General features: G+C 42.8%; 1 protein-coding gene across 11 annotated transcripts in view; it reads left to right on the top strand.

Annotated features, from left to right (window-relative positions):
• Nucleotides 1-11,345, top strand: part of ABI2 (abl interactor 2) — a 99,413-nt gene that overhangs the window by 82,409 nt on the left and 5,659 nt on the right. For all 11 annotated transcript variants that reach the window (XM_034785152.1, XM_034785149.1, XM_034785153.1 and 8 more), the window contains 2 exons: nt 1,820-1,906; nt 2,256-2,429. In XM_034785152.1, coding sequence (XP_034641043.1) covers nt 1,820-1,906; nt 2,256-2,429 — 261 coding nt within the window. The remainder of the gene's footprint in view (nt 1-1,819; nt 1,907-2,255; nt 2,430-11,345) is intronic.

Here is an 11,345-nt window from a genome sequence, read left to right on the forward strand (position 1 = left end):
CCCAATTAGTATTCACATTTTTTTTTCTGATTAAATTCTTCCTCCTGGCTGATTTGGCTCATGATTGTTTTCAGCTTTCTGGCTCATTTAAAGAACCAAGTATATACGTTCCTGATTTCGACTTTATTCTGTTTGGACATTATAAATGTGATCAAGTCATGATAACTTGTCCCTAAGGTATCATTAAAGAGTTGCCGATCACAGAGATAAAAATTATCTGTCAAGACTAATCTTATGAAGTACAACAGGATCTCTAATGACACAAATAGCCAAGACCTCTATTTGACATCTCCACTAAAAGATACTGACTGACAATCCATAGCAACTCTTTCAAAATATTAACTAACCCATTTTAAATATCAGTTGCAAAATAAAAATAAAAAGTGTAGACATTCTACCCTAAAGAATAATGCCAAGTTTCTTTACAAAAAAAAAAAGAAAAAAGAAAAATTCTCTTAATACCATCCTGCTTTTAAAACACCACACTTTTGCACAGATCATCCATACACTCCGATTTTTAGCCCTTTATTTTAATGAGAACTCTGTACTTTTTAAAGGAAGTTAAGGAGGGTGATGGAGAAATGATCTTAAATAATTAAATATATTTTTCCTCTGCCTTTAAACAAAACTATTTAAATTGTTCATCCCTCCTCCCCCCTCAAATTTATATTTCCTCTACAGTTAATTCTCTTGAGGGAATTTTAAAGTGAGGATCTAGACCCCTGAAAATAAGTTTATAAGAGAAGTACTGAAGGTTCCTTCATCTTCCAAATGTGTGCAGTTTCTCAAGGGTTATCTTTTTCTTATTCACACCGAACACAAGTGAATTGCTTGTTTCCTGAGGTTGTTTGGGGGGTATCTAGATAAATCCCTTCTGGTCAAAGATTTATGGATACAATTCTTTAGGAGCTGTTTCAAAAAAGTATCTTCAAAAAGTCTGTCCGTGTTCTCCCTCTCTCCCCCCCTCCCCCCGCACAGTTGGTTCCACAGAGGAGCTTGGGCTGAAGGTGAAGCTGGGGGCAGAATGGGGGATGGGGTAGGAGCTGGGGCTAGAGGCGGAGCTGGCCTGGGCGCGGAGAGGGAATGAGGGCAGAGCTGGGCTTGGTGGGGGAGAGACCTGGGGGCAGTGTGTGGCTGGGTGGCAGTCCCTCCCACTCCCCCCCATCGTTCCTCCATACCCATCTAGGTGGGGTGCGGCCCACAGTTTGGGGATCACTGCATTACAGAGACAGTGGGTGAAGTAATGTCTTTTATTGGACCAACTTCTGTTGGTGAAAGAGACAAGTTTTCAAGCTTACATAGAGATCTTCAGCTCTCTAAGCTTGAAAGCTTGTCTTTCACCAAGAGAACGTGGTCCAGTGGAAGATATTACTTCACCCACGTTCTCACTCCAGTATCCTCAGACCAGTGTTACCTGAACACTGTCAGCAAATCAATAGTCTGTTGTTGACCAAAAAGGAAAAAACTCTCTTGTTAGAGCTGTTCATAAAGTTTTATATTGAACTCCAATAAAAATAGAGTTTAAGAGAAGAAAGTATCTTCATGGTAGTTAGATGAAACAAGTTCTTAAACTGAGTTTTTGGTGTTATGAAAAGGAGCTGGCATGGGAATTTTCAAATAGAGAGAACTAAAACTTGCTGCAAGTGATATTTATATTTCTTAAAGTTCTTCTTAAAACTCCCTCTTTTGGATGTCATCCTTTTTGTCACACCTCCTTTAGTAGATTGCTGTAGTGCCTGAATGATGGATATGCCTACTTTCCTGTTTGTCGCGTTGTTTTATTTCTAATTTATTTGTCTTTTTTACTCCTTTGCTGCAGTATCCCTTGCTCCTCCTCCTCCTTCCATCCTACAGGTAACTCCACAGTTACCACTGATGGGATTTGTGGCCAGAGTTCAAGAAAATAGTAAGTTTACTTCGTCCTTCTGCTATGATTGGGCATTGGGTCTGGCCTTCGTTTCATGCGTGGAAAAACCTCAGGTGTACGTAGCCAGAATTCTGCTTTTTAATACTTTGCTTTGTTTGGTGAATTTCAAATAAAACAGGAAAAAACCAAACAAGATGAAAAATATTTGTCAAGAGAATCTAATCCTTTCTCCTCCCCAACTTAGTGTCTTAGTGTATTTCTGTTCCTAAGTTCTAGCGTTAGGTCCCCATGAAACTAGTTAGGAAGCTCTTGAAGAGAGACCACTACTTTTAATCTGCAACTGTAGTTCTAGAGGGTGTTTCTTGTTGATCTTGCTGCTTCTTTTTAGTTTCAGATACTCCCCCTCCTCCTCCACCTGTAGATGAGCCAGTCTTTGATGAGTCCCCACCTCCACCTCCACCCCCAGAAGATTATGAAGAGGAGGAGGCAGCTGTGGTGGAGTACAGTGATCCTTATGCTGAAGAGGACCCTCCATGGGCACCAAGGACCTATTTAGAAAAGGGTAGGTTCAAAGAGAGAGAGAGAGAGAGAGAGAGAGAGATGGTGGTGTCGTCAATTCTACAGTCTTTTGCTAAAAACCCTAACTTCAGAATTTACATGTGTTAAATGAGAATCTTTCAATAGGTCTGTTGTTTGCTTTGGATAATCAAGCTTTTATATCATTAATCTGCAATTCCTAAAGAAGTCACTTTGTCACCTTCCTGTTAGTCCATGTAATTTCTGATTGTAGAGATTTGGTCTGGCTGGAGAACTGATTCCCTTCAGTTGAATCACAATGGTTTTTTTTATTCAGATGAATTCTCTAGGATGCCACCATGTGTCTAGTAGTATCAGTTGTTGCTGTGTATGACAGGTTTCTTGCACATTGCTTTGCTAACACAATACTGCATATTAAGAGTATGCTACTGTGTGGTATCCCAGCTGATTTCTCCCCTCTTCCCATTTTACTGAGATGGTGCCTGTAAAGTACATTCTGCAAGGTTATCAGGAACATAGAACAGGGAATGGACTTCCTGGGTCATTAAGTCCAGTCCCCTGCTTTCATGGGCAAACCATCGTATTATCCTGTTCATAAATTTATCATGCTCATTCTTAAAACTAGTTTTAGGTTGCCCATCCCCACTGCTCCCATTGGAAGGTTTTCCAGACAGTCACTTCTCATAGTTAGAAATCTTCTAATTTCCAGCCTGAATTTATTCATGGCCAATTATACTCATTTGTTTTTGTTACCAACGTAGGCCTTTAGCTTAAATAGCTTTTCTTCCTCGTTCCTGCCCCTTTATGTGTTTGTGTTTGAGTCACAGTAATAATGCTATAGTTAAGGCTGCAACTGCCTTTCTATTATAACTCCAGTTTTAACCTCTCCTTGATCCCTTAAAAAGAGAAACCTGTCTGAAATTTTGCATGTTACTTTGACAGAATCGTGTTTAGGAAAAGTTTCAGGTTTAAGCAAAGTATGTTTGAGAAGTGAGACTTTGGAAGGCAAGTACCAGGCAAGCTCCTTGTGCCACATAGCTGGCATTAGCCTTATACCCAGACTTAGACGTCTGTCCAGATCAAGACCTTTCAAGCTATGCTGGCTTTGTCAGGTCACCTTCTTCCTTGAGGTAGCTTCTGTATTTTCCCTCAAGCAGTATGCAACCCCCCATTCTCCTGAGGGCTACTGGATTTCGTGAACCTTTAGAAAGCAGTGCTTCTCTCTCAACAGCAAATGTTCAGACATGAGGTTATAAAAGGGCTGTCTGGTGCCAACCACCCCAGTTCATTCCATTCTGTGGTTAGCTGTGTGTGTAGGAACTTTCTCTTGATGGCTGCAGGGGTTTGTGGAGATTTTTATCTACATCTCCCTTAAGGGTTGTTAGATGGTCGGTGGTTAGTAAGTGTTGGATAGCTTGTGGCTGTTGCACCATGGACGTTGATGTTGGCTGACCAGACCTCCAGAGACAAGGGCAGATTTTAGAAGTCTGTGCACATTGTACTTGTTGGTTTTGTCTTGGGGATTCAGCTAAGTGTGGAAAAGCTTAGCTCTTTCCTCTCCTACACTTTCCGGAAGACATCTGTTACCACGGTTCCTAGTGCAGTGTGTGGCACTGCTGTGGTGACAGCACTGACCTTGCCTTACATTACAATGTCCATGTTAAGTGATTTTGGCATGCTGATGACACACATCAGAAAGGTAATGGTGACTTTCAAAAGCTTATCTCTCTGCCAAACTTAAATAGGAATTCATGGAACAAAGAAAAGGCACTTCCCTGCCCCTAGTGTTTTATCCTTGCCAAATTTTGAAGGCCTCTTGAAAGCGATGAAGTTAGAGCTTCTCACAAAAATAGTTTTAAGAATCTCAGAACAAAAGGTGTGTGTGTGTGTGTGAGAGAAGCTTAAATTCCATCTTGACTGGGTATCTTTTTTGGGAATTAGTTATACTAAATTTCTTTCACAGGCTAAAAATATGGTTAATATAGAACAGGGGTAGGCAACCTGTGGCACATGTGTTGAAGGTGGCACGCAAGCTGATTTTCAGTGGCACTCACACTGCCCAGGTCCTGGCTACTGGTCCAGGGGGCTCTGCATTTTAATTTAATTTTAAATGAAGCTTCTTAAACATTTTAAAAACCTTATTTTCTTTATATACAACAATAGTTTAGTTATATATTATAGACTTAGAGAAAGAGACCTTCTAAAAATGTTAAAATGTATGACTGGCACGTGAAACCTTAAATTAGAGTGAATAAATTAAGATTCGGCATACCACTTCTGAAAGGTTGCCGACCCCTGATATAGAGTGAAAATTCCTGTATTACTGCCTTTGAAAACTTTTCTGCAAGAAATCCTGGTTCCAGTTGTGAAGCAGAGCAGTGTGCCCAATAAGAAAGAGAGATAAAATGTAGCACAGCAAGACTTCCCAACTGTGGTAGCGAATGTTACACTTCAACAACATTCACACTTAGGGTTGCCAACTTTCTACTCACACAAAACCGAACACCCTTGCCTTGTGCCCTGCCCCTTCTCCGAGGCCTTGCTCCCCGCTCACTCCATCCCCCCTCCCTCTGTCCCCATCGTCACTCACTCACTCATTTTTACCAGTCTGGGGCAGGCGGTTGGTGTGTGTGTGTGTGTGTGTGTGTGTGTGTGGGCTATGGCTGGGGTTGCAGGCTCTGGGGTGGGGCTGGGATGAGGGGTTTGGGGTGCAGGAGGGTGCTCCAGGCTGAGACTGAGGGGTTCAGAGGGCGGGAGGGGGATCAGGGGGTTGGGACACGGGAGGGGGTCAGGGGTGCAGGCTGCGGGCGACACTTACCTCAAGCAGCTCCTGGAAGCACCAGCATGTCCCCCTCCCATCCCCGACTCCTACGCAGAGGCGTGGCCAGGCGGCTCCGCACACTGCTGTCTGCAGGCACCGACCCCGCAGTTTCCATTGGCCACAGTTCCTGGACAATGGGAGCTGCAGATCTGGCGCTTGTGGCTGACGGCAGCGCGCTGAGATCTCTGGCTGCCCCTATGCGTTGAAGCCAGTGGGGGATATGCCGCTGCTTCTGGGAGCCACGCAGAGCCACAGCAGGCAGGGAGCCTGCCTTGTCACGCTATGCTGCTGACCAGACTTTTAACGTCCCGGTCAGCGGTGCTCACCGGAGCCCCCAGGGTCCCTTTTTGACTGGGCGTTCTGGTCAAAAACCAGACACCTGGCAACCCTATTCACACTGCACCAAGAGAAAAAATTAATGCATGCAAGAAAAATAAATTCAGTACAGTAGCTGGGGAAAAAATGAAGATTGTGAAGAAGCAACCTCTGCCAGTCCCAGCAAACTGCAAAACTGCTGTCTCTTTTCCTACCTAGTTGCCATAAGTGTGGTTCACGAAACACACAGACTTCACCAACAGGCTGAGACAACTTGTCAGACAAAATATTTGACTTGCAGGATATTTGCATGAATTGCTACACCTAGTGACCTTTCCATGGGTCTGATTGACATCGTTCTATTGATGTCCACAGACTCTTTTGTTTGCTTCAGCTTATTCCTGTCAAGGAGGCTTATTTCCATGAGGGAGGGCAGGAAAATAGCTATTGATACAAAGCATTACTGTCGCAGTGGAGTGTTCTGGAATGGGGATGCTGATTATTGACCTTGGTGCACCTGACATGGACTGATCAGCTTTTTCTGGAAGGTTAAATCTCTCCATTGCACTTCTTTCTGTGAGAATAGGTGGCATGTTTTCTTCAGGCTAGGACCAGTACGGGTCACTTTGGTAAGTCTTTACCCTTGTTGATTAGATTCATTGCTTCACTAACATTTGCTTTTTGCTTTTGTACCTTGAGTAGTATTGAGGGCACTCAGCATTCACTCTGTTTCTGTTGCTTGCTGACACTGCTTATACTGCGAGGCATTTTCTGTTGTGTGACGCTTACTGCCCTGTTACAGTGTTCATAAGGAACAGTGAGTCTCAAGTATTTCCTGAGGAGAACTTTCCACGTGTGAGACTTCTCACTTTTTGGCTGTTATGGTATTTCCTAATCCAAATACACTTGTAGAGAGCAATCTTCACTAAAGTTCTGGTAGCCTTGTCACCTGGACCTCAGGAAAACGTCACTGGTCTTTAATCCAATGAAGAATAAAGGAGACTGCAACTGTTTGTGTTACTAATGCAGGGTTTTAAAGAAGTGGGACATAGTTGCTAGTTAGAGTTGGACATAAAGTTCAAAGCTGGTGGGCGGGCTGATGTTGAAGTGCAGCTAATGGACAAAAACTGCTGTGCATTATATCTGCTTACTCGTGGAGCAAAGACTGCTTTTTTCTGATTACTCCCGTTCGCTGTTGTGGCTCTTCAGTACTGTGGGAAAGTGAACTAGATTCTGTTCTGCCTCAGCAGAATTAACTGCATTCCGGTCGCAGGGCGAGTATCTGCCCTCGGTTCCAGTTGGGCCACCCCATTGTTTTCAGCCTGGTGGCCCGGGTTTAACTGGGGGCACTCACTGAATTGTTTTGCGATGGATACACGTAAATAACTTTCATGTCCCAGGGCGAATTTGCAGTGCCAACTCTTAGGGGAGGAAAAACCTCTTACGTATGAATTGAGCACATTTTGATATGGAAGTCAGAACCATAATGAACATGACTCCCCATGAAGCCATTTTAGTCATTTTATTTTGGAAGATTTGGGCACCAAGAAGTTAAATATTTGAGAAGGTGAGTGCTTCCTGGATGAAGCACTGATATCCTCAGATGAAAGGAGCCATGTAGGTAGGACTAGACAGACAAAGGCTAAAGAAGTCAAATGGGTAAGCCTAAGATGGCAACAAGACAACTATTCATCAGCCTTCAGAGTGACTCTTCCAAATCTCTTCTGAATGGCAATGTCAGGATTATGCACATTCCCGTATGGAGCAGGGTAAAGGGGGAACTGCTGGTTTGTAAACCATTTCCATTGTGAAGGAATTTCTGATTCTTCCCTCCTCCCACCCATTAGCTTTTGCAGAAGCCCAAGGCAGGTTCCTTTTGCTCCACAATGGCAGCACCCAGACGAGCCCTCCAGCGCTTATTCTCAGATGCCATCGTGGAGTTTCATTCTGATCTGATCAAGGATCTTTTGGGGGATCCCTAACCCCCTCTTCCCACAGCATGGTTTTGTTGGGCAAGTTTTTACAGAGTTGCAACAACCTTTAAACGGTACCCTCAGTCTGTGAATGGAGTCCGAGGGGCAAGGTAGGAGAGTTGGAGACTCTTCTGGCTCTGAATGACCAGGGTGGGGAAGATTGAGTTTTGAAGCCTACCTAGTTTTGAACAGACACATATGTAAAAGGTGGCTCCAGTTTGTTAGTAAAGGAAGTTTGGTGCTCTTTGGAAAGAGGAGATCTGAGAAAAAAATCAATAGTGCAAATTCCTTGTGGGTTGAGGATGTAGATGAGATGGTCATGGGCCTATGTTTTAGCCCACTTAACCAGCCAAAATAAGCTCTGAAATGACCGTAAAGGTGTATCTGATATGGCGAGTTGGGGAGTGCCCCAAGGGGCAAAAAATTGGGAATGTCTGCCATTTAGCTGATAAAGGAGTACCAAATATTGTTATAAATATAAGACCCCACAGAAAACGCAGGATTCCAACCTCAAACTTATCCATATATTACCTGATTGATGAGGAAATATAATGCAGCCAGTACTCTTCTCCTGCCCCACCCCCACTGGTGAAATGAATTATATTGTTGTGCTGTCTCTCCCCCCTCAAGCTTTAATGGCCAGAAATGTACCCTTACCAGCACAGCGGGGCCCAGTAACCTCACTAGGCCTCAGGTGATGGCTGTTATCCAATAAGTTCGGGACAGCCCTTCATCTGCCATCAGGTGTACTCAGGTTTTAGGCTAAGCAGCTCATCAGACATCAGGATGCTTCAGATAGCAGTCTTGGATGCACTGTCTCAGCTTCTTGGGGCAGGGAGGAGAAAGCAGTTGAGTGCTGAAAATTAAACTGTGAATGGTCACACAGCAAAGTCGTACAGTCAGCGTTCAGTAGACACAGTGGTCTGTGTCCTCTGTTTTGAGAGATTTCTGCTTCCAATGGTGTTCCCCATTTTAAGTATAGGAAATGTATCTCAAACCGGTAGAATCTTTCAGAATAGTATAAATGTTAAGTGCAATCCCTGTACTATTCATAAAGCGAGCTTTCTGCCTGTGAAATAAACCCCACAAACCAAACTCCCAGGAAATGAGTAACCATTCTGTTTAGCTAGGGAGTTTTCCTCCCACTTTACTAAGGGAAAGGGAAGTCTTGATTCATCATTCTTTCAGCCCTTAAGCACCTAATACAGGGGTTCTCAAACTAGGGGTTGTGACCCCTCAGGGGGTCACAGGGTTATTATGTGAGGGGTTGCGGAGTGTCAGCCTCCACCCCAAAATCCTGCTTCGCCTCCAGCATTTATAATAGTGTAAAATACTAAAAAAGTGTTTTTAATGTATAAGGGGGGGTCGCAGTCCGAGACTTGCTGTTTGAAAGGGGTCCCCAGTACAAAAGTCTGAGAACCACTGACCTAATAGTTCCTTTCACATACAAAACTTGTCATAATCATGCCCTTATTCCCCTGTTTCTTGCTTGGAGGCTTTGGGAACAAGTGGGGAATCTGGAGTTTGAGATGTGTGAACTGCTTATAAGGAGTAATGCATTTATACTTTGGATTGTAGTCAGTGGAGGAAAAGAGGCTGAGGTTGGATTTTGTGGGATTGGTAACAGAAGTGTCCTTGATCAAATTGTATAAAACTTTTACAATTCTTCACCGAAAGTTACTGGTATCTCATTAAGTGTATAAGACAACTATTGCCACAGAAGTGGTTTTGTCATGTATCCATAGTTTTCGTGCTATAATGTGCTCAATCCTGTTGAAGAATTGCTGTGAATCACAACAATATGTTGTACTACATATATATGGAGTCTATTCCATTAACATTTTGTTTTGAACATGTTAATATTCATGTGCAGTAACAGATGTCTAAACTTTAAATGGTACAATTACTGCATTAACGAGACCTCCAGTGTTTGATCTATCCTTTATATCTTGTGTTGATACAAAAGAATAATCTTGAAACTACAAAATATAGCATTAGCTGTTTTTGGGGGGGAAACCTGTATTCATAGTGAAAGTGTATCTGGCCAGAAGAAAATACTTTAAATTTGAAACAAGAATGCTTCTCAAGGGACAAGATCCTGCTTCAGTCCCCATCTCTGACTTTTATGGGCCTGTGAATGAGAACATCTGAAAGCAGCAAGGTATGTGTAAATGTCCCAGCAGGCAATAAGCGTGCTGATTTCGGATTCACAAGGTAAATGATGTTGGGGGAGGAAGGGATTTATATTGGATATATAAAATAGAAGAGGATGAGGTGGGAAATGAACTCCCTGGTGTTAGTTCAGGGTTCCTGCCAAAAACTAATTCAGATCCTGTATCTTGGCACCAGATGATTAAGGGTTGATGAAATGAAAATAACAAGAGAAATTGAGGTTCTTCCAATGTATGATGCGCAAACAGCTAAACAATAGCTCAGTGAGATAAGAGAAACTTAAGGAGATCTTGAAGGCAAGGGTGGATACCACTGTGAATATGAATAATTTGGTTGCTGTACAAAAGCCACCTCTAGATATTTCATTACATTTTACTGGAGTTGGGAGAGGAGAAATTTCTTTTCTAACATGCCAGGGCAAACAAGCTCTAAAGCCAAAGTTCTACACTGAAGGGGACTTTCAGACTGGAGGAACTTACGTATTTATCCTACTGTGAACGAACAAAGCTTTATCTGCTTGCATGCAAAATATTTATTTCCATGGCAGTGGCTTGTGCTCTTATAAACAGGATTGTCTGTGCTACATGATCCAGAGAAGAAAAGCTGTTTTTTGACAGACAAGGTGGACATTCAGTTGTCCCCAATTAGCAGTAGCCATGCCAATGATTTTGTGTGGCTTTTGGTATGTCTGTTTTCTTAAACTTTAACTTGATAGGAAAGAACTTCTAAGAGACCAAATGACTGTAGCTCACTTATGCAGAATTTGAGGATGTAGAAGTAGGAAAGCTGTTGGGAAGTGCAATGGATACAGATTGTGGCTGCTCTAAAGTGTGGTTCTGCTCTGAAAAGTGACTAGAAATGGCACCTTGGGGTTCTATACTGCACAGCAATACTACACAATAGTTTGGGGGAGGAAGTAGATACCAGATCCAGTTTAAACCGCTGGAGAAATGTAAGTGGGCACGGTGCAGTTGTTCTGGGAATGTTAAATTTGGGCAGGGCACCGTATGATTTTAATGACCACTGGCAGTCAGAACTTCAGTTTTTTTCTCTTCCAAAAGCCCATCCCTTGAGCACCACAGTGCCTCATCTAATCTTATGCTGGGGTGTTGCCACAGGATGGGGCCCATGCTAAGGAAGATTTTTAACCAAACAAAGCAAATGGTCAAGAATGGATATTTAGAAGGGAGAAATCTTCCTCCATGCCATGTAGGAAGGGAATCTGGTCTTATCCTCTCATTTCACTTTCAGAATTCCCGGGTCTGGGAGCAAATCTTGGATAGGTTTATGGTCAGTTTGTTATAATCCAGCAGACGATTTCTGACAAACCAAATATATAATTGTCTCAAAACTATGCAAAAATCATCAGCTGGAAAAACCAGGTTATTACAGCCCACTGGATAACTGTATTTTTAATTATCAGGGGGTAGCCGTGTTAGTCTGTATCTACAAAAACAACAAAGAGTCTGGTGGCACCTTAAAGACTAACAGATTTATTTGGGCATAAGCTTTCGTGAGTAAAAACCTCACTTCTTCGGATGCATCCGAAGAAGTGAGGTTTTTACTCACGAAAGCTTATGCCCAAATAAATCTGTTAGTCTTTAAGGTGCCACCAGACTCTTTGTTGTTTTTGTAGATACAGACTAACACGGCTACCCCC

Source organism: Trachemys scripta, chromosome 11 (genome assembly GCF_013100865.1).
Source record: "Trachemys scripta elegans isolate TJP31775 chromosome 11, CAS_Tse_1.0, whole genome shotgun sequence".
Taxonomy (NCBI): Eukaryota; Metazoa; Chordata; order Testudines; family Emydidae; genus Trachemys; species Trachemys scripta.